Consider the following 27,262-nt stretch of genomic DNA (forward strand, 5'->3'; position numbering starts at 1 on the left):
GTATCTGTGCTCGGGTTCCAGGCCCAGGATCCGGGCTGCATTTCCCAGGAGCTCGGGTGCGAGCTCGGTAAGCGTGCCTGGTCAGTGTGAAACTGATTCCCCCAGAGGAATCACGGTACCCAAAGTTGGGGGGCGGTGGGTGGCGGGGGGGGATATCGAAGCTGCCAAGGCTCTGACCATCAGCGCGGAGTCTTGATGCTCCAGAGAAGGAGCACCACGAAACAGGTCTGCCTGACCCACTGATGAGTGTTCTGGGGATTACCAAGGTCGGGTCGTTGCTACTTCCAACCGCTGGGCTTGACTCTCTACCCTGCTTTGAGAAGAGGCCTGAAGTGGATTGAATCCAGGGCTTGTTGTCTTGGTAGCTCAGGGAGGCTGAGAAATTTCCTTCTTCAAAGGCAGATCTGATTTTCTTCCTCCTGGAATAGTTTTGAAAGTATTAAAACTGTCTGCCCTGAAGGCACTGGGAGTGGCCCCACTGGCCAAGGAGCCAACCAATCCAGGCAAAGGGCCCAGCACAGGCCTGGCATGTAGCAGGCACTCCACCCCAGTCACCCCAGCCTCTACCCTCGGTCCCGTGCAGGCAGGACAAGGAGACCCCACCAACCTGGAAGAGTTGGTTGCCCAGCTCTAGCTCACCTCCCGCACCAGCCTCCTGAGATCTAGGGGCTCCAGCCTGAATCACTCTGCCCAGTGCTCAGGCAGCAAAAGAATCCAGCCTTTGTGGCAAGCTTATTTATCCCTGCCAGGCGATGCTTCCGTGGCTGGGGCAGGGAGTGAGTGGCTCCAGGAAGGGAGCGTATTTGGGTCATGCTGAGGATGTGGTCAGTGTGGTAAAGGTCCAGAATTGAGTGATGACCTCTGAGCTGGATGTTTGCAAACATGGGGGTCTGCTAAGTCAGTGGTCTCCAACCTTTTTGGCACCAGGGGCCGGTTTCATAGAAGACAATTTATCCACCAGCCAGGATTGGGGGGGGTGGGGCTGTGATTTTGGATGATTCAAGTACATTGCATTTATTGTGCACTTTATTTCTATTATTCTTACATCAGCTCCACCTAAAATCACCAGGTATTAGATCCCAGAGGGTGAGGGACCCCTGTTCTAAGTCCTCACAGAAAGCATTCTTAACTGCAGGTTGGGGTGAATTTTCAGGTTGATGGGTTTGCTTTTCATTGCTAGCATCCTCACTGCCCAGGTCCTGGCCCCCAGCCCTTTGCCCCTGCTTTTCTCTGGGGACTCCTTAAACTCCCTAGCTCCTGTGGGTACATGTCCACAGGCTGAAGAATGAAGAAATGAACAAATGGAAGGGGATTTGGTGGTTTGGGTGTGCTGCCCAGTCCCTTCTGGATCTCAGCCCCCCAACCTCTTTGTCCCTTAGACTCATTTTGTCCCCATCTCAATAAATGGCATCACCATTGCCCAGTTATTACAGCCACACATTTAAGGCATCTTTCCGATTTTTCAGTCAATTCACCTGTATATCTTTGTTGTTGTTGTTCAGTCGCTAAGTGGTGTCTTACTCTTTGAGACCCCATAGACTGCAGCTCACCAGGCTTCCCTGACCTTCACTATCTCCTGGAGTTTGCTCAAACTCATGTCCATTGAGTCCGTGATGAATCCAACCATCTTATTCTCTGTTGCCCTCTTCTCCTGCCTTCAATCTTTCCCAACATCAGTCTTTTCCAAAGAGTCGGTCTTCCCATCAGGTGGCCAAAGTATTGGAGCTTCAACATTAGCCCTTCCAGTGAATATTCAGGGTTGATTTCCTCTAGAATTGACTGGTTTGACCTCCTTACAGTACAAGGGATTCTGAAGAGTCTTCTCCAGCATCACAATGCAAAAGCATCAACTTTTTGGCTCTCAGCCTTCTTTAGCTTAAATATTTCTCATCTCGTTCCATCTCCACTGCCGTCAAACGTGCCCTACATGATCACAAAAGCCTCTAAACTGATCTTCTTGCTTCTACTCTTTATTTCTTTTTCTTTTTTTTTTTTTTGGTCCCTTGGCTTGTGGAATCTTAATTCTCTGACCAGAAATTGAACCTGTGCTCCCTGCAGTGGAAGTGTGGAGTCCTAACCACTGGACTGCCAGGGAAGTCCCATGTTGCTTCCACTCTTGCTTTCCTCCAATCCATGCTCCAAAATTGCCAGTGATATTTCACAATTGGAAATGAAAAGCATTTTATTGGGTCTCTTTGTCTATTGGGAACAAAATAAAATCCCCAGTTCTTTCCCATGGCACTAACTCCAGTTCATTTCTCTTCTATCCACTCCACTCCAGTTATGCTGGGCTTCCTTTAGTTTCTGATGTATGTCCAGCTTTTTCTGCCTTAGTGTCTTTGACCCTGTTAATTTCCTTCATAGCACATTTATTTATCCCTGCTAGAATGCATGCTACAGAAGGACAGAAACTGACTGGTTTTCGGCCATAGGATTTTTTTTTCTTCTTGAGTAAACTATTCTATTAAAATATAACATATTCAGAGAAATGCATGTATCGTAAGTGATTTTACAAATGAACACACCTGTGTGTAACCAACACCCAGATCAAAAAATAAAACACTTCCAGCCCCTAGTGTTCCCCCACATGTCTCCCCAAGGCCAAATATTATCCTGATTAGATTTGTTTTGCCAATTTTGAACTTTATGTAAATGGAATTATGACACACACCCCAATATGCCCACATTCTAATCACCAGAATCTTTGAATATGTTACTTCACCTAGCAAAAGGTATTTTGCAGATGTGGTTAAATCAAGGATCTTGAGATGAGGCAGATTATGCTGGATTATTCAGGTGGTTCCAGTGTACACACAAGGGTCTTTAAAGTGGAAGAAAGAGGCCAAAGATGTCAGAGTCATCCAGCATGAGAAAGGTCATTTTCTGTTGGTGGATTTCAAGATGGAAAAGGGTGACTATGGGCCATGGAATGTGGGCAGCCTCTAGAAGGTGGGAGCAGCAAGGAAAGAGATGCTTGCCTGGAGCCTCCAGATGGGAACAAAGCCTTGCAGATAACTAGATATTAGTCATCGAGAGCCATGTCAATCTTCTAACTTGCGGAACTGTAAGATAATAAATTCGTGTTGTTTGAAGTGACTAAATTTGGAGTAGTTTGTTACAGAAACAATGGTGCCTCCTTGATTCTTCTAAAGAAGTTCAATGCCTTGTCACATGTTTATTGGGTCATTTATGAAGTGCTTGGTCAAGTCTTTTATGCACTTTTCCACTGAGCTTTCTTGTGAATTTGCAGGTGTTCTTTCTCTGTTCCAGATACAAGCCCTTTGTCGGATGTATTTGCCACATGTATTTAGAGTGGGTTATGGACAGGGTGCTTTAATAGTACCAGCGCGTGGCAGGTCCTAATAAAAAATGAGTTACATGTATACTTGATTCTGAAAACTGCTTTAAGGAAAGAATGTTCGGAGAGGTGACACTATATACGGCGTAAGCAGTGTAATTGGGCGTAAGATATGGATCTCAAGTAGAGGGAAACGGGATCTTAAAGGGAAAGACCCAAAATGCGGGTAACAGTCAAAGTTCATCACTCCTAGCGTGAGGTTTCAGGCCACAGGCATTTAAACACAATTTCCTAAAGGTAATTTTAAATTAATTTTCATTCATTCCAAGAGTGTTCATGGAAGGTAGCAATGGTTCAGCCTGCTCTAGGTACTGAAGAGCCAGCTGAGAACGAGAGACAAGATCGTTGCTGTTAGGAGATCTACAGGGAGAGAGAGAGACAACAGTAGGTAAACATCATAAAACGATTTCACACATTGAGTGAAACTGGAGTGAGACTAGAAGGGGAGGGTTGGTTCAGCAACAGCCCGACCGCCTCATCGCGGAGATCCCGCCCTCGGCCCCGCCTCATATTTTGCATACATCTCCTGATTGGCCTTCGGCTTCTGGCTCCACCCCTCGGAGCGGGCTGCTAGGGAAGCGCGGGGCGGACACCGCCAAGATGCAGCGGCGGCTCCGGGTGTCGCCGGGCGGGCCGGGGGCATCGCGGGCAGGAGCCGGGCTGGGGGCGCCCGCCGCGGCACCCGCGCGCTCCTAGCGCCCCAGACCTGCCGGTCGGGCCGGGAGCCTCCTTGTCGCCTTCCCGCCCGCCGTCCCCGCCCCTCCACCCTTTGTGCAGCTGCCGCCCGGTGCGCCCCGCTCTGCAAGACCCCGGCCCGGCCGGCCCGCGGCAGCGAGCCAGCCCCGCGTGGGCGTCCGGCCGGCGGCCGATGGCGAGGGGGCGTGGCGCGGGCGGGGGCACTGCAGCCCGAGTCCGCGACGCGGGAGGCTCGGCCCGCCTCCGCCGCATTGTCCCGGGCCCCGCGCCCCGGCCCTGAGCCGCGCCGCCGCAGCGCCCGCCCGCCACCCGCCGCCTGCGGGGCCATGCGGAGGGCCGCCAGGATGGAGGACTTCACGACAGAGGAAGAGGAGCCCTGGTACGACCAGCAGGACCTGGAGCAGGGTGAGCGCAGGGAGCGGGAAAGCGGGGTGCGCCCCGCGACCCCTGTCCCCTTCTCCATTGTTGGGAGGTGTCACCCCTGGGAGGGCCGGACTGCATCTGGCGTGCCAGACTCGGAGGGGAGATGCGTCTGGAGAATGGGGACGTGGAGAGACGGTGGCCTGCCCCGGAAAAGCGGAACCAGACCGGTGGAGACCTGCAAAAGTCGGGGGAGCGGTCTTCTTTACCTAAACAACAGGGGTGGACATCACCCAGTTCACCCACCTCATCTGAGAGGCAGGAACTGCCCAGGAGCCCCGGGTATGGTTGAGGGGGTCTGAAAATGCTAACTGGAAGTCTTTGGAGGCCAGGAGGCGGCTTGTTGGTTCTGTTTTGCTGAGTGGGGTTGTGTGTGGGGAGAGGTGAGGGGAGGAAGTTAATCCCATTCTGAATCCAGCGGCACCCTTCCCTGCCAGGATTCTGGAGCTCACAGACTCCTAGAAAGTTTCCCCAGCTCCCTTCCCTTCCCCCGGGGGAGGTGATGAGGGTGCGGGCATCTTGCGGATGAAGACAGCGGAGACAACTAGGAGTCCAACCCGCCTTCTGGAGGGAGGAGTCCCTGCAGCCCTTCCCCTGCTGGCCTTCTCCCAAATGGCGCAAGGTCTGGAGCAGGTCGGATTTGGGAATTCTGAGCAGTGCCCCAGATCAGAGCCTGAGTAAAGAGGGAGCCACGTTTCCGTCACTCCCATCTGAGGGCAAAGAGGGCGACTGGAAGGGGGTTGGTGAGGTGGCCGGGGTGACATCACTCCGAGGAGGGGGCGGGGCTGTTAGGACAGGAAGGAGGAGAAGGCTTGAGAGGGTCAGGGCCAAGGCCTGCTGGAGTCCAATCCACCCTCCCTTCCCCAAAGTGCCTCCTTTTGGGAAGGTCAGAATTGGAGGGGCTAGGAAGTGTATCCTAGAAGTGACCATAGTCACCTAGCAAGCCGGGTGGGTGTGGACAGTCTGGGTGTAGGCCGACAGCCTCCGCTCTGGGTCTCCAGCTCTGGGGCCCAGATATCTGCCTTTGCCCCTGTGCGAGGCATCTACCCCCATCCTGGAGCCTTTTTGTTTCAGCCCTGACCCACAACCCCACGTGGCCAGATTTGCTGGTAGATCAGGCTCTGCGCTTGTGCTCCGGGCTGTGGGTTAATTGGAGCCTCTGGGGGACCAGGGTGGGACTGGGGGTTCTGGGCTGGACCCTGCCTCTACCCTCAGCCTCCCTGCCTGGAGTGAAATGCCCGATCCTGGCTGCAATACCTCCTTCCCCAACCCTGGGCCAACTACTCCCAAAACCTCACATTACACAAACACCTATCAGGCTCCACTGTGTCAGACGCCATCCTGGGAGCTGGGAGCAGTCCTAGCCTTGGCCTCCTTGGTTCACCCGGGTAGGGGAAGTTGGGCTTGTAACTGAGTGGGGACGGCAGGATGCAATGAGAGGGCTTCATGGAAGAGATGGGCCTGGAAGGAAAGATTGGAAGCTGAGTGCCTGGGAAGATGGCCTCCTCGGAGGCAGATGCTAATGTCATTGCTGTCTCATTCCATTCCCGCGCCCCTGAAGAAGGCTCTGGCACCATGCCCAGCCCAGATGTGGGAGGAAGGAGCCAGGGAGAAAGGCTGGCAGATGTGCTGCATCCGGAGAGGGAGGGATGCCCAGATCCCAGGGTGGCCGGGCAGCCAGGCTCTGGGGCCAGGGTCAGGAATGGGCCCCACAGGCCCCTGCTTTTCTGGCCTTGCTGGTCTGCAGCAGTCGGCCTAGCCTCATGGCCTGAGTAGCAGCTGGATCCCAGCAGCAAGGAGGGAAACCAGAGACAGTCTCAGAAGAAACGAGAGCTTTCGACCAAAACCCCAGCCTCTACTTGCCAAGGGCCAGGTGCAGGGCCGAGCCTGGGGACTTGATCTCCACCCTCCGGAGTCTCCACAGCCCAGCTGAGGAGGCAGGAATGGGATCAGACTAGCACTTGTGAGTGAGCTACAGGGGCTCTGCAGCAGTGAGCCCTGCAGACAATGAGAACAGACTTGAGGGCCCTCTGCTTCGAGATGCACAAGATTTTTGCACCCCTTCGGAGCTGGTGGGGGAACAGCCACACCCCCAAACCCCTACCGCCCCGGCAGAGGAAGGAAGGCCAGTGGTCTAGTGGAGACAGTATGTGTACTAAGGCACAGAGTGATGTGAAAAGACTGCACCTGGAAGTGGGAATTATCCCGAGTGTCAGGGTGGGGTTGGAGGAAGGCCCAGGCACAGCTACTGCAACACCACCCCTGTGGGGCAGGCATGAAGCACCGGATGGTGGGGTGAACTTGGGCCAGAGGCCAACCACATGGGGGATCGGGTGCCTGTTGCTTCCCCCTTCCCCTCACCCAGTGCCCAAACTCTCTCCTGCCCAGCTCCCCCTCGCTGCCTCTGAGCATCCCAGGACGTGGTTTTTCTCAGCCAGCTCCATCCCCGCTGAAGATGGGCCCCAAATTTACTTTCAGATGCTTCGCCATCAAGCTCCTGTTTGACTTTGACGTTGTTCTGTCCTAGTGGAGGGAGGCAGTGGGGACAAACAAGGCCCTCAGTTCTCGCTGTGCCCCCTCTGCCCTCTGCCATAAGCACCCGTGAAAATAGAAAAAGCCATTAATTATTAGGCGCTGGCACTCTCTCTGCCTGCCTCCTTCCCCCACCTTGGACCAGGTGTGCCTGGCCCTGTGGGTACCTCTTTCTGGACTGAGAGATGGCTGCTGAGTCACACATTTGAAGTCTTGGGCTCCTGACCTTGAGTCTCAGCCTCCGGGCCAAGCTCTGACATGGCAAGGGGAGGAAGGTAAGCGGACCCCAATTCCGCAGACCCAGAGTTCCTGACATTGGTGCCCTGAAGGTTGTGAACAGACCCCTGCCACCCTGCCAGGTGGTGGCTGGCCTCCTCCCGTCCCTTTTATCTTTGTCTTTTCTTCCTGGTGTCTGCCCTCTGTCCTTTTCCTGTCTTTCTTCTCCCGAGTCTAGGGGGCTCCATGCTGACCCCAATCAGGAGGGGCAGTGTGATTTCAGGGTTTCCTTTCAAAGACATCCCCTGGCTCCCAGCCATTGTCTCTCGGGTTCTGGGGCATTGCTCTCAGGCAACACCTTGACTGGCATTCAGAGCCCACTGCAGGAGACCCCAGAAAACTTAGGTCCAGGCAGGGGAGATGCCAGTTCAGACCCATTACCTCCCAGTAATGGTCCAGTGTAACCATTATTCTGGCCATGGCAGGCTGCTTATTACTCCAGATTCCACTTGCAGCTTAGCCAGCTCCTCTGTTCCCCCACTCCTAGGCCCCCCTTCCACTCTGGTCTGGGGTCTGCACCCTCCCCAGAGTCATCCCCAGCCCTCATCTAGCTGGGTCCTTTCCCCAGCACTTGGCTCCACTCAGTCCCCTGCCCTGAAGCTTGTAGACTTCTCTCGTGATCCCTCCTGGAAGCTCTGACCAGCTTAGCTTCCACTGTGATCCAAGTTCCCTGAAAGAGTCCCTGAGATTCTCCCCCACCCCAAACTACTTCCACTGTGTTCTCTTCCTCCCCTTCCTTGGAATCACTAGGCGGCTCTGGTCACATTCGCTGCCTTCAACATCCCCAGGTTATAGTGTGACTTGCAGCCACCCCAGCCCACCCCGCTGGTGGTAGGAATACATACCCAGCTCAGATGCTCACCTGGAAGAAAAAGCATAAAGTGCAGTTGTTCTTGGCCCTGACTGTGACTGAAGGCCCTGAAACTCGCTTAAGTTTCAGGGGTTTCATGCAGGTCCTCCACAGAGCCTGTCCCCCGAAGCCAAGGCAGGAGACAGCATCAGTAGAAATGGCCCCATTGCAGACCACCTGACCCAGTTCCCAAGGCAAAAAAAAAACAAAAAACAAAAAACCTGTATTGAGTGTCACCTTCTGTTTTTCCATTTATACCTGAGTTATTTGAAAGGGTTTGTGGATGAGCCAAATGCTCACCATCTCATTACAGAGAAAAGGGAGCTGGTATGCCTCCCTCATCATGAACCAGGGGTCGTTGGTCCTGCTGAATTTCCACCAAGCACACAGCAGAAATTGACCTGCCCTCCTCTTTGAGACTACAATGTGATTCTTAGCTTCCCTTATAAATACATATTTAAATATAAGTGAATAATATATATATAAATATACTACTCTTTGCTTCTTTTTTTAAAAAAATTTATTGGAGTAGAGTTGATTTGCAGTGTTGTGTTAGTTTCTGCTCTACGGCAAAGTGAATCAGTTAGATATATATCTACTCTTTTTTTAGATTCTCTTCCCATATAGGTCAGTACAAAGTATTAAGTAGACTCACCTGTGCTATGGGCTTCCCAGGTGGCATTAGTGGTAAAGAACCCGCCTACCAATGCAGGAGACATAAGGTGGTGCAGGTTTGGTCCCTGGATGGGGAAGATTCCCTGGAGAAGGAAATGGCAACCCACTCCAGTATTCTTGCCTGGAGAATCCCTTGGACAGAGGAGCCTGGTGGGCTACAGTCCATAGGATCACCAAGAGTCGGACACAACTGAAGCGACTTAGCACGCGTGCACCTGTGGCGTACAGTAGGTCCTTCTTCATTATCTTATTCATTACCCTTTGTGTCTGAAAGGAGTTAGGCATATATATGTGGGAACATCCACTCCAAATGTCATGATACCCTCACCCAACTCCAGACCCACTTGAGATAATTTTTAGGGATTCTTGCACCTGCCACTTCCTTCTAACCCCCGCTCCTCTCCACCACAGAGCCCCCTAAAGACAGACCAGGCTTTGAAGCCTAGTCCAGTTCTAATAGCCAGCAAACCCTTCCACCCCCTCCCCTCTTCAGTGAGCTCAGGTCGTCCTTCCAAGCCCACCTCCAAAGCTGCTCCTTGTCTGAGATTCCCACCATCCGCGCGGTGAACTCTCCCTTCCCTATCTCCCAGGGCACTTTGCCCCTCTGTATGCTGATGCTCTTATCACATTCCACTCACTTGTTCTTTCAAAAAAGATTTATTATTCACCTGCTCTGTGCCGGGTATTGTTCTAAGTCCTCAGGGTATCAGTGACTGAAACAGGCAAAATCCCTACCCTGTAAGCTCCTGTCAAGGGGCAGGAGCAAGTTAATGAGCAAATTGTTGGGTAAGTTAGATAGCGGTAGGAGCTAAGGAGAAAAATGAAGCAGGGAGGGCGTGGGGGTGGGGGAGGGTGCAATTTTGAATCAGTGTTTGAGAAAGGCTTCCTGGAGGAGGTGACATTAAAGCACAGACTTGAGGGCACAGAGAGAGGAACGCTGGGAGTGTCTGGGGAGAGGGCATTCCAGGCCAATGCACAGGTCTCCTCATGGCTTACATCTCCTTCCAGGCTTAGAGTCTCCCCAGAGGCGGCCCCTGGGTCCTGGTTCTCTCCAGGTCCCCAAGGCTCAGCCCAGAGTGAATGTTCAGAACAGGAATGGGAGGGGTCTTCTGACTCCATTCTCAGTTGCTCATGCTCCTCCCACCCTCTGCCCTCTCCCCACCAGACTTGCATTTGGCCGCAGAGCTGGGGAAGACACTGCTGGAGAGGAACAAGGAGCTAGAGGAGTCTCTACAGCAGATGTACTCCACTAACGAGGAGCAAGTGCAGGAGATCGAGGTGAGGGGCCCCCTGGGCCCTATACATGCTCCCCAGCCCATTGAGGGCCCCTTAGTCTGTGTGTACCTGTGTGCAGCTTAGGAAAAGGTACCCCATCTTAGCAGACCCAGCCTTGACCCAAAAGCCTTGTGCAGTCCACAACCTGCACAACTGTCCCAGGCAGCCCCGTTGAACCACCAGCTCGACCCCCTCCCTCTGCTGCAGACGAATACCCCAAAGCACACCTGTTCCTGAAAGTGGGAGGAGGGCCCAGGCAGAGACATTTTCCCCAACCCAGTTCTGAAAGGTAACTATCCCACCCCTACCCCCACCCCCCAGTACCTGACCAAACAGCTGGACACGCTGCGGCACGTGAATGAACAGCACGCCAAAGTGTACGAGCAGCTGGACCTGGCGGCCCGAGACCTGGAGCTGACCAATCAAAAGCTGGTGCTGGAGAGTAAGGTGGCCCAGCAGAAGATCCACGGGTGAGGGCCGGGTGGAGCTGGGAACTTGGGTGTGGGATGGTAAGGGGGAGGCCCCAGGGCTGGGTGTGTGTGTGTGTGTGTGTGTGTGTGTGCCAGTGGGTGTGACTCAGTTCCTTCTCCCAAAAGCCCAGGTCTGGGAACCTGGGATGGTAGTGACTTTGCCCTCATTGATTTGGGCTGGTTTAACATTCCTTCTTGGGAAGGAATGATGCTAAAGCTGAAACTCCAGGACTTTGGCCACCTCATGCGAAGAGTTGACTCATTGGAAAAGACTCTGATGCTGGGAGGGATTGGGGGCAGGAGGAGAAGGGGATGACAGAGAATGAGATGGCTGGATGGCATCACTGACTCGATGGACGTGAGTCTGAGTGAACTCCGGGAGTTGGTGATGGACAGGGAGGCCTGGCGTGCTTCGATTCATGGGGTCTCAAAGAGTCCAACACGACTGAGCGACTGAAATGAACTGAACTGAACTGAACATTCCGGCCACAACCCGTCTTTAAGCACCAACTATAGTCCAGGCTCTGTTTTAGGGAAAATATAGTGATGGGGATGCAAAGACACTGTCCCGCCCTCTGGGAGGGAAGGCAGGTACGTGAATATTTTATTGCAGTGCAAAGTGATAAGTGATAGAAGGGTGTACAAGGAACTGAGGAGACAGGGCTTCCCAAGTGGTCCAGTGGTTAAGACTTTGCACTTCCACTGCAGGAGATACAGGTTTGATCCCAGATCAGGGAACTAAGATTTTGCACATCGTATGGCCCCAAAATAAATATAAATTAATTAAGTGAGAGTGAAAGTTGCTCAGTCTTGTCCAACTCTTTTCGACCCCATGGACTATACAGCCCATGGAATTTTCCAGGCCAGAATACTGGTGTGGGTAGCCGTTCCCTTCTCCAAGGGATCTTCCCAATCCAGGGATCAAACCCAGGTCTCCCACATTGCAGGTGGATTCTTTACCAGCTGAGCTACCAGGGAAGCCCAATTAAATAAAGTAAAAATCTTTAAAAAAGAAAAGAAAGAAAAGAGCCTTCTGGTGATCCAGTGGCTAAGACTCCTCGCTTCCAATGCAGGGGGCCCAGTTTTGATCCCTGGCCAGGGAACTAGATCCCACAGCTGATAACTAAAGATTCCACATGCCGAGACCAAGATCAAAGATTCTGTGTGCTGCAACTAATACCTGGCACAGCCAAATAAGTAAATAAGTACGTAATAAATGAGTAAATTTAAATAAATAAGTAGATACATTAAAAAAGAAAGAAACGGAGGGAGGAAACATGGAGAAGTGTGGGCTCAGCCTGGGAGGTGGAGCAGAAGCGTGGGTCCTTGGCTGCCCAAGGAATTCCTTGTCTGACCTCAGCCCCAGGCAGTGTGGCTCAAGGTTGCCTGTCCGGCCCCAGCCCCAAGCCCCCCAGGGCTGCGGTGAGGAGGGCTGGCCCTGTCCCCTGAGCGTCCCTCCCATCCGTGTGTGCCCCACTCCACCCCAGGCTGACAGAGACCATTGAGCGCCTGCAGACCCAGGTGGAGGAGCTGCAGGCTCAGGTGGAGCAGCTACGGGACCTGGAGCAGCTGCGCGTGCGGCGGGAGAAGCGCGAACGCAGGCGCACCATCCACACCTTCCCCTGCCTCAAGGAGCTGTGCACCAGCCCCCGGTAGGTGAGGTCGCGCTGGGCCCGTCTCCACGGGGTGAGGGGAAGGCAGGGTGGGCGCCGGGCAGCAGGTGGGAGGAGGGTCGTTGCATCCTCTGGGCTATTGCCGAGGCAGGTCGTGGAGCTAACAGTCAGCAGCTGGCACTGCGAGCCCTGGCCACGTGCCCACCACGCTGCTCAGTGACTTAATTCTCATGGCAATACGGTGAGGTGTGGTTTATCATCCCCGCTACTCAGAAGAGGAAATTGAGACTCCGAGGTCACCTGCTTAGTAAGTCAGAAGTCAGGAGGGATGAACCACTGTCCCTTTCAGTTCCCATTAAGCCTTTTGAATTGGGATGACTTACACGGTGGGGGACTTTGGTGGTGGTCCAGTGGCTAAGACTCCACGCTCACAATTCAGGGGGCTTGGATTCGATCCACCTTCAGGGAACTAGATCTCACACGCCACAACTAAAGATCTTGCATGCTGCAATAAAGATTGACGATCCAAGACTCGTCACGGCCAATGTTTTTTTTTTTAAAGACGAATACACACCGTGGATTTAATGGTGTTTCAATAAAGTTCCTGGCAAGAGACAGACAGCACCCCTCCCAGGGTAATTGAGGACAGATCAATAAAGAGGTGTGGGCAAGGTGTGGGGAAACTAGGCGGACATGCTACCCCCTCGGGTTGCAGTAGTCAAGAGCTGATACCATCCTGAGACCTAAAGGGACCAGGAGAAGGGAGGATACTGGAACCCAGAGGGCATGGAGCAGGCTTCCTGCCTGCCCCGCAGTAACCAGGGAGGAAGCCCAGGGAGAGACATTCCCTGCAACCTCTCTCTGCTCCTACCCCCTGGAACTCCTGCCGGTAGCTCCCATCGGCTGAACCCAAGAGAAAGCCAGGACACCTGGCTGAAGCGAAGGGCAAGCTCCCAGGGCAGAGAGCCGGGGAAGAAGGCGCAGGAGTGACTCTAGTGGGCAGAGCATGTAGCCCAGTGGGGCAGAGAGATGCAGCTGGGCTCCAAGGGCCTGGCCTGCGCGCTCCCTCACCATCTGCCCACCTGCCCCTGCCCCTTCCCAGGTGTGAAGATGCCTTCCGCCTGCACAGCTCCTCCCTGGAGCTGGGCCCGCGTCCCCTGGAGCAGGAGAACGAACGGCTGCAGACCTTGGTGGGCGTGCTGCGCTCCCAGGTGAGCCAGGAGCGGCAGCGCAAGGAGCGGGCGGAGCGCGAGTACGCAGCGGTGCTCCAGGAGTACTCGGAGCTGGAGCGGCAGCTGTGCGAGATGGAGGGCTGCCGCTTCCGCGTGCAGGAGCTGGAGGCCGAGCTGCTGGAGCTACAGCAGATGAAGCAAGCCAAGACCTACCTGCTGGGCCGGGAGGACCACCTGGCCGAGGCCCTTTTGGCGCCCCTCACCCAGGCGCCCGAAGCCGACGACCCCCAGCCAGGCAGCGGCGACGACTCAGGCCCCCAGGATGGGGTCTCTTCTCCGGCCGCCTCCCCGGGCCACGCCGTGCGCAAGAGCTGCAGCGACACGGCGCTCAACGCCATCGTGGCCAAAGACCCGGCCAGCCGGCATGCGGGCAACCTCACGCTGCACGCCAACAGCGTGCGCAAGCGGGGCATGTCCATCCTGCGCGAGGTGGACGAGCAGTACCACGCGCTGCTGGAGAAATACGAAGAGCTGCTGAGCAAGTGCCGGCAGCACGGGGCCGGGGTGCGGCACGCGGGGGTGCAGACCTCGCGGCCCATCTCCCGGGACAGCTCGTGGAGGGACCTGCGGGCTGGTGAGGAGGGCCTGGGGGAGGCCAAGGCGGAGAAGAGCCTCAGCCAGCACGTGGAGGCCGTGGACAAGCGGCTGGAACAGAGCCAGCCCGAGTACAAGGCGCTCTTCAAGGAGATCTTCTCCAGGATCCAGAAGACCAAGGCCGACATCAACGCCACCAAAGTCAAGACGCACAGCAGCAAGTGACGGTTTCTCCCCCTGGGTCAGGCCAGTGGGGGTCCCTTGAACCTGGGCCCTTCAGCCTCTGGTGAGTGAGGGAGCCCTTTTAGCAGCAATACACCCCTGAGGGAGGTTGTCCTCTGACCCAGGGAGCACGTGGGGGAAATCCACTCTCTGCTGATGATGGAGGCCTTCCTTGCGTCCCAGGATCCTCCATCACCTGCGCCAGTCCCCAGGCGCAGCCCACAGATTGCAAGCCAAACGTCCCTACTCCCCTGGGGATTCTCAGCTCTCCCAGCCCTGTCCCCTGCCCCCAGGCCTTGCTCTCAGATTTGTGGCCAAGCTTCTGAAAGCCATTCTGGACCCGTTGACTTTTTTTTTCCAACGCTGGTTTTCCTGAGAGATTTTTTTGCAAGGCAAGTTCTCCTTGACCCCCCTCGCCACAACTGGAAACACTTGAAGGGGGACCCCAGAGCCAGCTGTTGCAGGTTCTAGGGGTTTCCCAGACCACCCACTGCTTCTCCCCAGCTGTGACACGCTGTCATTCCCTTCGCACCAGCTGCCCTGCCTCAAGGGTCCTGACCAGGTCAGAGATGGCCCCTGCCAGGCAGAGCAGAAAGCCTGAGCCAGGCCTGAGCGACCCTCAATGCCAGTCCTGGTGAGGGCGGGCTTGTCCCTGGACACCCTCAGCCCACCGCAGATCTGTAGCCAATCAACTCAGAGCCAGCCTCCCTGGGTTCCAGCCGCAGAAATGCCTTCTGGGTATCAAGCCTTCCAGGGGTCCAGGAGATGGGAGCTCCCATCTCTGCACGCCTCCTCTGACTCACTGAGCTTGGCCTCTGCCTGTCCCCATCTCAGGGACCACAATGTGTCTCATTCACCCCCACGCTCCCCACCACCAGGCCCACCCCACCACAGGTCATGAGTGCCACCCCCAGAATGTCCTGGGCATGTGCCACCAGCCCATGGTCCCAGCATCCTCCCCTGCCCCCCTTTACTGCGCCCTCCCCCCAGGATGCTTACCCCACCCTGGGCAGTACTGAAATGGGACTAGATGGGGAACGTGTCTCCTCCTTCCCATAAAATGCCTGCTTGTAACCACTCAGCTTTGTGGGGGGGCTTTTGAGGACCCAGGAGGGTCAGGGACTTTATCTTATGTTAAGGCTTCAGAAGATCCAGCTTCAGCTAAGAGAGGCCCAGATCCCCAGCTTGCCCTTCAGGGCTCCCCGTTCCTTCTACCGCCCATCCTGAGACCCTAGGGATTGGAGGAGGGAAGTCAGTGGCCCTGGCCTCTGTGCTGGGAGCCCAGTGGGGAACCTTCATGCCTTATCTGTTTCTAAAGGGTTTTCTTAACAAGCCTCCCTGGAGGCACCACCCTGCTCTCCGGGCGGCACTGTGATGAGACCTGTCAGCTGGTCCTTCCGTTCACACATATTGGAAGCTTTCGTCCTTTGGAGCCAGACAGCTCCCAGCCCTCCGTGTGTTTCTGTCATCTAGGGTGGAGGGGGTGGGGTGGGACAGGACAGGTGGGGGAACGGCTCCTGCCTCTTTGCTCCCCACTTCTGTAGCTGCCGACCAGCGTCATCTTTGAAGTATACATGAGAGAAATATATTTACAAATGCTTTATTCTCTTCTTTAATAAAAAAAAAAAACCAAACCCGCACCAGTATTCTAAAAGCAGAAATGGCTCTGGAGCCAAGTGGTCCTGTCTGAGCATCTCCTGCACCAGCCTCCCATCACACAGGCGGGGGGCACATCCTGACTTCACTCCCTTATGATTGGCAGCCAAACAGCAGACTCTTGGAAGTTTCCATATTTGTTGAGTGCCAGCCATGCCAGAAGTGTTGCCTTGCCAGGTGCCCCATGGGGTAGACTCTCCTCACTGTACTGATTTTGCAACTCCCTCCCTGCCGACCCACACCTGCCAACAGCCCGGGTAACCAGAAGTCAATGAAGATGCTCCTGAATCTTTGGAGGAGTCCGTTTCTTGCACCCTTCTCCAATCTCCACTTCCCAAAAATTCAATCAGCTTTGTGGATCCCAATCCCACGTGGAAAAGCGTCCAGTCTTCAGTGAGGGTATGCTCAGGGACCTCCCACCAACCCCCGTCTCCCCCCACATTCCAGAATGATCCAGGAGCAACTTTCCTTGAACCCGGGAGGTGAGGACTGTGGTGTGGGGAGCCCAGAGCTGGGTCCCAAACTGGCAAGAAGTTTTTTACATTATCTGAATAGCAAGGGGGTTTTTAAAGCATGCAAGCGGCTGTGGGATCTTCCAGTCCTGCTGTGACTTGTCTCCAGTGGGCCAGAGAAGATGTCGTGTGACTCCTAAAGCCATCAGACCTGAGAAGCAAAGGAAACTGGGGCCTGTATCCAGCCAGGCCTTTTAAATCACCCTTACCCTCAGCCACCTTCCCAGGCAGCAATACAACCTCTGACGTGGATCTGATCCCGAGACTCAGAGGTTAAGTCAGTAACTCAAAGTCACATAGGAACAGTCGAACCCAGACCTGATTAATTCCAGTATGCGATTATGCGATACTGCATGTTCCCTGTCTCCACACAATGCTGAGTTCTAAAGGCCAGACTGACCTAGTGAGAGTTAGCCACTCAGTCGTGTTCGACTCTTTGCAACCCCAAGGACTGTAGCCTGCCAGGCTCCTCTGTCCCTGGGGTTTTCTAGGCAAGAATACTGGAGGTGGGTGGCCATTCCCTTCTCCAGGGGATCTTCCCGACCCAGGGATCCAACCTGGGTCTCCCACACTGCAGGCAGATTCTTTACCGTCTGAGCCACCAGGGAAGCCCCTAGGGCACTCAAAACGAGAAGAAAGGAAAATCCTGTGGACCCCTACATGAGAGTGGTACCCCAAATCACAGCTATAGAGAAGGGCTGGTGTCAGCAAGTTTCTTGGCTTCCAGGAATGGCTTGATGGTCCCTTATCTTCCCCTCTTCTCATCCCTACGCACGTCCTTCCTGAAGCACCCTTTCAGCCTATGGAGAACCAGAGAAGGGAAGAAGGCTGGCCTCCACCTTCAGCATCACCCTTTTAAGAGAACAGGTGGCACCTCTCAGCCCTGTTTTCTCCCAAAAGGGCCTCAATTCTGGAGGGTTCATGGCAACAGCAGGTAAAAGGAGCTTGCCAGCTGCTCTTCTCTCCACCCCAGGGTAGCTCATTCCATTCTCTCTGGTACCCCCCTCCTCTCCCAGAATCCAGGCCAGCAGATGGCCCGAGCAGGCTGTGTTTATTTGGGGCCATGGAAACCTCCAGTTTCCTTTTCCTATCATTCTGGGTCAGGCACAGAGCTGGAGCCCAGCCTTAGAGCAATGATGCCACGGGATGGTGCGTTCATTATTCATAATCCCTGAGCCATCAGCCTGGGTGAGTCCCTGGCTTTACCTCCCTGAGCAGCTTTTCCCAGTCACCATGGAGACACCTCTGTTCACTCTGAGGTCTTGGGACTAAGTCAGGCAGGGAGGGTCCCAGGAGACTCCCCTTAAAGCCTAGAGCCCCAAAGGCACATGTCAAGTGCCATTCCCTTCCTAGTTTGGGTTTACAAAGCCAGTGCTTGGGAAGTATTTCTTTTTTTTTTTCCCTCCAAAAGAATTTGCCTTTATTAGTGAGGCAAAAATGATAAAGCCTTGACTTGATGAAATCTCCTATTTCAAACAGCTCCTAGGGGCATGTTTTTCTAGGTAATTATGTTCTTCCTAAAAATAGAACCTGCTATTAAGAAACAACCATTAGTGTTACTAATAATCACCAACATTTACTGAGCTCTGTTTTCCTTTTACCTCTCTGCCTCTCAGCAAAGCAACTGAGCTAACCTTTAACTGTTTCCAAACACTGCTAGCTCTGTTTTAAACCTTTCTCAGAGTAAGAACCTCTCAGTTTTGGAGTTCATCTTTTAACGGTTCTCTAAAGAGTTCTACTTAGCCTATCTGTAGCTGTCTGAATCTGTACCTATTTCCCCATCCTCCTCTTATCTTCTGGCTAGAAGAAACAGCCATCTTGCTCCACAGATCCTGGGAGTCGGAGAGGGTGGAGGTGGGGTGGGAGGAGACTGCCCACTTTTTAAAATATTTCTTTCTGGACCTGCCCGCCTCTTGTCCCACCTGGTGTCTGTCATGCTGAGCCTTCTTCACAGGGGCTCCGCGGGGATCTGCTTTTAGGCTACCTTGTGAATGAACCTGAAGTTACTAAAACTCACCATTGGCGGAACTCAACTTTCAAAAACACCTTTCCAGAGAATTCCTTTTATCAGTATCTTTTTTGAGTACCTGTGACGCGCCAGGTTCTGGGTACTGGAGATCCAAGAGTGAGCCACTGCCCTCCTAGAGGTTATTGCATTCTGGCTGGGAAATAGGCAACAGAAAAATAAGAAAAATAAGATTGAAAGATGTGAAAAGGTGGGGGGGTGTAGAATAAAGTGGATAAAAGAGTAAAGGGGGTGGATATGAACCTGGGCAGGCCTCGTTGATGCTGTAAGATTTGGGGGAAGTGTGGTCCGGGAGGGCACAGACTAAAGGGGAGAGAAGTGGTGTGTCTGGGGTTCTTTTCACCAGGAGGCTGCCTTGAGAGCTTGCCAACGTCTTCTCCACCGCGGCAGCTATGCTCAGGGGCTTCCAGGACTAAGGAAGCCTCTAACAGGCTTCTCATGAGGGAAACGCTGGGCATTCTCGATTCCTGCCAACGGCAGGCGTTCAAAGCCTCAGTTCAGTTCAATTCAGTCGCTCAGTCGTGTCCGACTCTTTTCGACCCCATGAATCGCAGCACGCCAGGCCTCCCTGTCCATCACCAACTCCCGGAGTTCACTCAAACTCACATCCATGGAGTCGGTGATGCCATCCAGCCATCTCATCCTCTGTCATCCCCTTCTCCTCCTGCCCCCAATCCCTCCCAGCATCAGAGTCTTTTCCAAGGAGTCAACTCTTCGCATGAGGTGGCCAAAATACTGGAGTCTCAGCTTCAGCATCATTCCTTCCAAAGAACACCCAGGACTGATCTCCTTTAGAGTGGACTGGTTGGATCTCCTTGCAGTCCAAGGGACTCTCAAGAGTCTTCTCCAACACCACAGTTCAAAAGCATCAATTCTTCGGTGCTCAGCTTTCTTAACAGTCCAACTCTCACATCCATACATGACCACTGGAAAAACCATAGTCTTGACTAGATGGACCTTTGTTGGCAAAGTAATGTCTCTGCTTTTGAATATGCTATCTACGTTGGTCATAACTTTCCTTCCAAGGAGTAAGTGTCTTTTAATTTCATGGCTGCAGTCACCATCTGCAGTGATTTTGGAGCCCAGCCCACCCCCTCCCCCCCCCCCCCAAAAAAAGGCTGACACTGTTTCCACTGTTTCCCCATCTATTTCCCATAAAGTGATGGGACCAGATGCCATGATCTTCGTTTTCTTAAGCCAAGCGGAACCAAAGTCCCGAGGGAAGCGCGGGCCCGCGGACCGCGAGAGGAAGAACACACCGGAAGCGGCCCCGAGGGCCGAACATGGCGGCCGCCAGGTGCCTGCGCTGGGGTCTGAGCCGAGCCGAGGCCTGGCTGCTGCCGCCGCCCACACGCTGCTGTCACCGGGCTCTGCACAGACAAGTAGAGGGCACCGAATTCCGGAGCGCCTACAGCCTGGACAAGCTGTACCCGGAATCGCGGGGCGCGGACACCGCCTGGAGGGTCCCGGTGAGCCAGGAGGGCCGGCCTGAAGGGGCGTTTCCTGGACTCCGCCGGGCGACGCCGGGGAGCCAGGGCCCCACGCGCGAGGCGAGCGGCTGGTCTGGGGGCGGACGCGCTCAGACGCCGCGGTGCCCGCGAGCCGAGGCCGGTTGCCCGAGCACCCGCGGGGTTGGGGCGGATGGCAGCACCCGATGTCGCTTGCGGTGTGCGGGCGCCGGGAGAGCATACTGGCTCCGCTTCTTCCAAGACCACTAGCGTTTCCTCGTCCATTCGCCGTCCCTCAGGCCCAGATTCTTATCCTCAGGGAAAACCGCCCACGTTTCCGTCTTCATTTCCCGTTCCTCAGACTCACATTCTTGTCCTCGGGGAAAACTGCCCTCCAAGGCGGACAGTTAAGGCAGGAAGCTGCCAAGTAGCTCTCTTTGGGAGCCTTTTTTCGAGTTACGCGGTCCCCGGCCTCCAGCACGCCCGAGGAAACAGGGCTTCTGGTTCGCTTCCTTAGGCTGCTCGCTGTGTGCAGGCGCTGTATCAGGGCCCGGGGCAGAAAAATGAGGACGCACCCGGTCCACTAAGTTTCCACCTGCAGGACTGGAAGAGAGCGTTCTGTCTCATTCAACAAACTTGTGTTGAAAGCATGCTGTGTACACTGTGCTATGCATGGGGATAGAGTAGTGACCAAAACACAAAAATGCTGATGCTTATCTGCTAATGAAGGGAGACCAACACAAATAAAAGCAGTAATATAGAGTATATGACACGTACTTTGGAGAAAATAAAGCCCAGAAGGAAGAAGTGCTAAGGTCGGGGGTGGGGTTACAGGTGTTGTTTGTTTGTTTGTTTTGGGGGGGTTACAGTTTTAAGGAGGATTGTCTGAGGAGGCCTCTGAGAAAGTGATGCTGGAGTAAGGACCTGGAGGAAACAAGGCAGGAAGCCATGAGAAGAGGAGCTTTCCTTGTGGGGGGACCAGCAGGTGTCACCCTCTCAAGGGGTAGCATGTTCATCTGGTTCAAGGAACAGCAGGCAGGCCAGTGTGGGCCAGGGGAGTCAGAGAGGAAACTAAAGAGAGGGGAGAGGGGAGGTCTGTTTATAGGGCTCATGGGCCTTAGCTTTACTCTGAATGTGATGGAGGCAGAAGAGTGGAATGAGCCTAATTAGTTTTACAAAGATCACTCTTGTAGAGAATAAACTGCAACACGGCAGGAACAGGAGACCAGTGAGGAGATCGCAGTAATACAGGCAACAGATGATAAGCAGGGGGACTTCCCTGGTGGTCCAGTGGCTCAGACACTGCACTCCCAGTGCAGGGGCCCAGGTTTGATCCCTGGTCAGAGAACTATTAACAGATCCCACATGCCACAACTAAGACCCAATGAAGGAAAAAAAAAGATGATAAGCAGGGTGGAAGCAATAGGAGTCATGAGACTTGTCAGGTTCTAGATAAGTTTTAAAGGGAAAGCCTACAGAAGTTCTAATGGATTTTCTACAAGTGTGAAATAAGAGAGGAACTGAAGTCTGGGCCCTGAGCAATGTAAAGACTGAGTTGCCGTTAATTGAGATGAGAGAGTGACAGTCACAGTCGTTTGTCCTTTCTTTCACTCAACAAAAAGTTTCTTGTGCACCAACTGTCAGAAACTGTTGCAAGCATTGCAGATACAACCACAATAAACTGGTTTCCACCTCATGAAGCTTACGTTCCAACAGAAGCAGACAGTAAATAAATGAGGAAAACATGTCAGAGAGTGTGAAGTAATGACTCGACTGAAGGGCTTTGACATGAGAGCCAGGGAGCTGCTTACGGTTGTCAGGAAGGGAAGTCTTCTTTGAGGAGGCCGGAGGTTTGAGGCATCAGTTAGGCGCCTGAGAGGAGACATCAAATAGCAGTGGGCTCTGCGGATGTGGGGTTGGAGAAAGAGGTTTGAGTTTGAGCCAGAAATATCACCAAGGATGACATTTTCAAAGGAGATGGGTGGAATGTTCTAGGGAAAGAGTGAGAGAGAGAAGACGAAGGCTCTCAGGGACATTTCAGTGTTTAAAGTTTGCAAAGAGCAAGCAGAGGAGAGTGAAGAAAGTCACGGGGAGGTGAGAGGGAACTGGAGAGGCCAGCTCAGAAGAGGGAAGAGCGTGCGTGAAGGAGGGCGCCGCCCTGGGTCTCCAGCGCTGCCAACGTATAGTACGTTGAGGATTTCACCGCCAGATAATTCTAAGATGAAAAGGGATGAAGGACAGCAGGGACAAGTGAAGTGCCTTCGAGCCTGGGAGGCCAGAAGAGCCTCCGAGTGGGTGATGTTCGCGCTGGGCCTGTGGACTGGAGGATTTAAGGCCACAGAGGAACAACTTGGGAGAGGCGTGGAGGCGGGAGGTCCTGGAGTGAGTAGTTCAGCTTAACACAAACCCTCAGGGCCCCTGTGCTGGTGGTCACTGTTGAAGGGGCCTCCCGGGGTGGGCAGAGGGTGTTTCTCGGAGTCTCCCTGGTGCTGATGTACTGTAGCCCCTTCCCTCCTTCTGCTGATGGTGCCATCCCTAGCTGAGCCGGCTGGGGTGCAGGGCAGGCGGCAGGGAGGGCTGGAAAAGTCAGTCCCGTTTCCTGGAGGAGTGTTTGTGAGGCGGTACCTCTGGAGCTTGGGGAAGCTTTTTCTGTCATCTCGACACGATTTAGCTGGGGACCTGAAAATAGCTGTATTGTATTCACGTTGTAGCTTTACATCGTTTCCTTTTTGTCTCTCTGGACCAGTTGGGAGTCGCTCAGCAGCTAATATTCACCTGACACTGTGTATGTTTCATTACAGGGCGACGCAAAGCAAGGCAACGATGACATTCCCGTAGGTGAGTGGTTTTGTTTCACAGAAAAACACCCGATCGTTTCCTCCCCCGTCACACATTCCTCCCCAGCCCAGTGAAAGTAAAGAAGCCATCTTTGAGGGTGCAGAAGGGGAGTCCTTGCAGCATTGTTGAGAAGAGGAAGGAAACAGAAAGTGATGAGGCAGCCCCCCCAGAGCTCTGGGCAGCCCCCAGCACACGCGGAGAGCTCTCGATGGGCTGGGGACCTGGAACAGTCTACACTAGGCTAACTGGTCACTTTCTGAAAAAAGTCAGGTACAGAAGCGTCTCTACAGTGAGATGCCGTTTGTGCCTTACTTATATAATATCTATCTGAGGCACATGTTTCTGGATGTCCACACAGATCTGAAGGATGTGGAGGGCACTGGATACAGGGGTGCCCCGAGGGGGGAGTGGAGACAAATTTGGGAACTTGGTGTCTGGGAAACAGGAGTGGGGACTTCTCCCTTTGAACCATTTGCATAACTTCAAAGTTTTGTGCCATCAAGCCTAAGATGTGGTCTGTAAAGAAACAAGCAGGCCCCTTGAGAGTCAAAGAGTTTCTGGCACCCACAGACAGTGAAAGGAGAGCAGCCAAAGGCGCCGGCTCAAGATGATCCCTCAACAAGGAGGCCAGGTGGCCACAGTCTAAAGCAGAGGGGCTGGCGGCCTGCTGCCGCTCGGTAGTTTGAAGCTGGCACTGGTGCCCTGTGGTGGGAGGAGGCAGAGAACCAGGGACAACAGAGCCCGTCTCCTGACAGCCTGGGCGGACGGGCAGGCAGCGGGAATGGCCAGTCACCGTTTCCTCCTCACCTGCCTCTGAGCGGGTCCCAGGCCTCTGCAGACACTGATGAGGCGCCCCACACACACACACAGAACCACAGGCATTCATCACCTGTTGGGAAAAATAAGTTCATTTGATTTTTTTCAAAGGGCGGAAAACCTCTCAGAAGCTGTCTGGAGATGTCCCCACTCCCACTGAGGCCCGCTCCCCACAAGCACGGGGCCACAGTGCCCCTTGAGCCCCTGTAGCCCACCCTCCTGAAACTTGCCCACTGCCATGCCTCCCCGGCTCTCCTCAGACACTATGAGACTGCTTTTCATGAATTATAAAAGTAGAAGGAATGGAGAAGGAAATGGCAACCCACTCCAGTATTCTTGCCTGGGAAATCCCCCGGACAGAGGAGCCTGGTGGGCTACAGTCCATGGGGTCGCAAAAAGTCAAACATGACTTAGTAACTGAACGACAGCAACACACAGGCGGACTGTGATCCGGGAGATACTTCCCGATGGGAATGTGGCATAAAATGGAGAGTGAAGTGACCTGGCAATATGGAATATAGAGTTCTATAAGAAATGAAAATTGGTGTATAGAATAATAGTTGCAAATACTCAAACAATAAAGTCTTAGTTGCTCAGTTGGGTCCAATTCTTTGGGACCTCATGGACTGTAGCCCGCCAGGCTCCTCTGTCCATGGGATTCTCCAGACAAGAATACTGGAGTGGGTTGCCATGCCCTTCTCCAAGTGATCTTCCACACCCAAGGATTGAACCTGGGTCTCCTGCACTGCAGGCAGATTGGTTACAGTCTGAGCCGCCAGGGAAGCCCATTGAAACAATAAAATTTGTGGCTAAAGGGAGGAAAAAAAAAGTAGAAGGAAGCAACCTCAGTTTACAGATTCAAAACAAAACCAAGACACAGGGAAGCAGCGAGGCTTTGCTGGGGTCACAGAGTCAGCCTGTGCTGAGCTGGTGTTAGAAGACGGCACTCCCAGCTGCAAGTGGAGTGCTCATTCACCCAGCAGGTGTTCTCACCCACTGACGCAGACTCAGCCCGGGGATGTGCGTGGAACACCTGCCAGCCGGCGCGTCCACGACCACCGCATTTTGAAATACAACTGAAATTCAGTTTGTCCCTCCGTTTGGGCTTTTGAAAGAGTGCTTGCTTTAAAACAAACAGCAAAAGGCGAGGGCAGTCAGATCCCGTGGAGTGTGCTAGACCAGGAGTGGACAACCTGGGTCGTAATTTTACATCCGCTGCTGTCTCTGGCCTTGGGGAAATCACCGTGATGATGTGTGTTCTGGTTTTCAGATCGCTTGACGATATCTTACTGTCGGAGCAGTGGTCCTGGGGGCCAGAACGTTAACAAAGGTACAAGGTGCCTTGTTTTCTTTAGCACTTAGCTGAGAGATGGGCTTGAGGATTCTGTTTACGTTCATGTGGAAATAAAGGGATTTTTTTTTTTTTTCCAGAAGCTTAAATACTGCCGGTTTATATAATAACCTCCTTTATTCTTTTGAATGTGGTCTGGTCCTCGGACTCCCAGCTGCGGGTTGCCAGGCCTGGGGTTGGTCTGGGAGTCTGAACAAAGGGACTGCACAGTGTGAGTTGGCAGCCAGCTCCCAGAACAGGTTCCTTCTTTCTTGTGGGACTCACGCCCCCTCCCCCGCCGCATTCTTGTCCGAACCCAGTAAACTGTGAGAGAAAGAGACCACTGGTCATTTTATTCCTGGAAGTTTGGGTTCTTTTGTTTGTTGTTTAACTTTATATTGGAGTATCAGATCAAATCAGATCAGTCGCTCAGTCGTTTCCGACTCTTTGCGACCCCATAGCCGATTAATAATGTTTGATAGTTTCAGTTGCACAGCAAAGAGACTCAGCCATACATATCCATGTATCCATTCTCTCCCAGACTCGACTCTATCAGAGTTCCCTGTGCTGTACAGTAGGTCCTGGTTGGTTATCCACTTACCTGGAAGTTTATTTGTATTTTTTAAAATATTTATTTATTTGGTTGTGCCAGGTCTCAGTTGTGGCCTATGGGATCTAGTTCCCCGACCTGGGATCAAGCCTGGGCCCCCTGCCTTGGGAGCTTAGAGTCTTAACCCTGGACCACCTGGGAAGTCCTGGAAGTTTACTTTTGTCCAGAAGCACCTCACTGTCCTGGCAGGCTCATTCCATGGCCAAGTTAGTCTCCCCAAGTTCACACAGGAGAGGAGCGTCGCTTGGGTGGGCGTCTCACCTCCCTGTGGTTCAGAGTCCGGTGGTCACCAGCTACCCTGATGCTGAGGGTGCTGAGCATCTCAGCGACCCGCGCTCCCTCCCTTTATCGACAGTGAACTCCAAGGCTGAAGTCAGGTTCCACCTGGCGAGCGCCGACTGGATCGCAGAGCCCGTGCGGCAGAAGATGGCTCTCAAGGTAAACCACCAGCCCCTGCTCTCCCCATAACCCCTAAGTCACTTCAAAAACTCTTCTTTGCAGAATTCTGGTTTTGCCTTTGTCCTCCGCAGCACAAAAATAAGATCAACAGGGCGGGAGAGCTGATCCTCACGTCTGAATGCAGCCGCTATCAGTTCCGAAACCTGGCAGATTGCCTCCAGAAGATTCGAGACATGATTGCCGAGGCCAGCCAGCCAGCCACGGAGCCGTCCAAAGAAGATGCTGCACTTCAGAAACTCAGGTCCTTCAGAACATGCCCCCAGCTTCTGTAAACAGATTCATGTGGGTGAGGGGGCCACACAGGGAAGAAAGGAGGCGGGAGAGGCCTAAGACTGGCCAGCGGGCAGACAGACCTCAAGTGGAGGCCCCGGCCTGGCACCTGCTGCTTTGGTGCCAGGTCCTCTCGCCACCTTGAGAAGCTCTGATTGGGCATCTGGGCGTAACCATGTTCTTCTTTGTTTTCAGGATAGAAAACATGAATCGCGAAAGACTCCGAAAAAAGAGAATAAACTCTGCCATCAAGACGAGCAGGAGGGTCGATGTGGACTGAAAGCACCCCCTCGAGCCAGCAGAGGCCCTCTCCAGGGCACCCAGTCGGCTTGGACACCAGGAGACGGGTGTCTGTTCATGTCAGTGCTCGTCTCTTACATCGGAACCGTCGCAAGAAGGTCCATCAGGAGTGAGGGTTGTAGGCCCTGGTCGCAAGGTCTTTAGAGGCGATCACATGTTGTCACACCTTCGTTATCCATATACTGTATTAGTTGCAATAAAATTCTAAACTCAGCGGGCTTCCCCTTCTCATTCAGAATGTGTCAGGACAGAATTCCTACCTTTTCTCTCAGTTGAAATCTGCCTGATAATTATTGACCAGCACTGACTGTACAGTCCAGAGGGGTGAATTGTGGGGTCAGCCCTCAGGAACACAAGGGCAGAAGGGCTGAGCCAGGTGGGTGGGCATCAGAGCTGGGCCTGGAGACGGGTGTGGAATGTTGATCAGGAGAGAGCCAGGAGGACATGCCAGGTGAAGGGAACGGTGTGAATAAAGGAGACCAGAGAGCAGGCTGGGTTGGCGGAGCTGAGAAGGAATCCATCGAATGGGGATCTGTGTGGGACCTTTTGGAGGTGAGTCTGGAGAGGGAGATAAGTTCACGGTGAAGAGTCTGGAGTTGAAGTAGAGAAGTTTAGGTTCTAAGACACGAGGATACTAGGGAGCCACTGAGGGCCTTGAGTGGGAAGGAGTGTCGTGTGTTAGGTGCTACTGCAGGCTGTGGGGTTTTGGAGATAGGAAAAAAATGAGTTGGGGGACTTTGCTGGGGGTCCAACAGTTAAGACTCTGAGCTTCTACTGTAGAGGGGTGTGGGTTTGATTCCCTAGTCAGGGAACTAAGGTAGGTCACCTGGTAAAGAATCCGCCC

General features: G+C 53.6%; 2 protein-coding genes across 3 annotated transcripts; both read left to right on the plus strand.

Moving 5' to 3' along the window:
* Positions 1 to 3,968: 3,968 nt before the first annotated feature.
* Positions 3,969 to 17,585, plus strand: CDR2L (cerebellar degeneration related protein 2 like). Its single transcript, XM_055575081.1, has 5 exons — positions 3,969 to 4,459; positions 9,973 to 10,085; positions 10,404 to 10,552; positions 12,040 to 12,204; positions 13,268 to 17,585. Exons 1-5 carry the CDS (start codon positions 4,381 to 4,383, stop codon positions 14,154 to 14,156), a joined length of 1,395 nt encoding a protein of 464 aa, XP_055431056.1. The 5' UTR covers positions 3,969 to 4,380; the 3' UTR covers positions 14,157 to 17,585.
* A 1,968-nt stretch (positions 17,586 to 19,553) lies between these two features.
* On the plus strand, positions 19,554 to 26,631 carry MRPL58 (mitochondrial ribosomal protein L58). Of its 2 annotated transcripts, XM_055575082.1 has the most exons (6): positions 19,558 to 19,816; positions 22,597 to 22,633; positions 24,720 to 24,779; positions 25,745 to 25,827; positions 25,920 to 26,089; positions 26,314 to 26,631. In XM_055575082.1, the coding sequence occupies exons 1-6, from the start codon at positions 19,631 to 19,633 to the stop codon at positions 26,396 to 26,398; spliced, it is 621 nt and encodes a 206-aa protein (XP_055431057.1). In that variant the 5' UTR covers positions 19,558 to 19,630; the 3' UTR covers positions 26,399 to 26,631. The 2 variants fall into 2 exon arrangements, with proteins under 2 accessions (XP_055431058.1, XP_055431057.1); XM_055575083.1 differs by lacking the exon at positions 24,720 to 24,779 and having other exon boundaries at positions 19,554 to 19,816.
* Positions 26,632 to 27,262: the final 631 nt, after the last annotated feature.

The sequence above is a fragment of the Bubalus kerabau genome, chromosome 4, assembly GCF_029407905.1.
Source record: "Bubalus kerabau isolate K-KA32 ecotype Philippines breed swamp buffalo chromosome 4, PCC_UOA_SB_1v2, whole genome shotgun sequence".
Classification (NCBI taxonomy): Eukaryota; Metazoa; Chordata; class Mammalia; order Artiodactyla; family Bovidae; genus Bubalus; species Bubalus kerabau.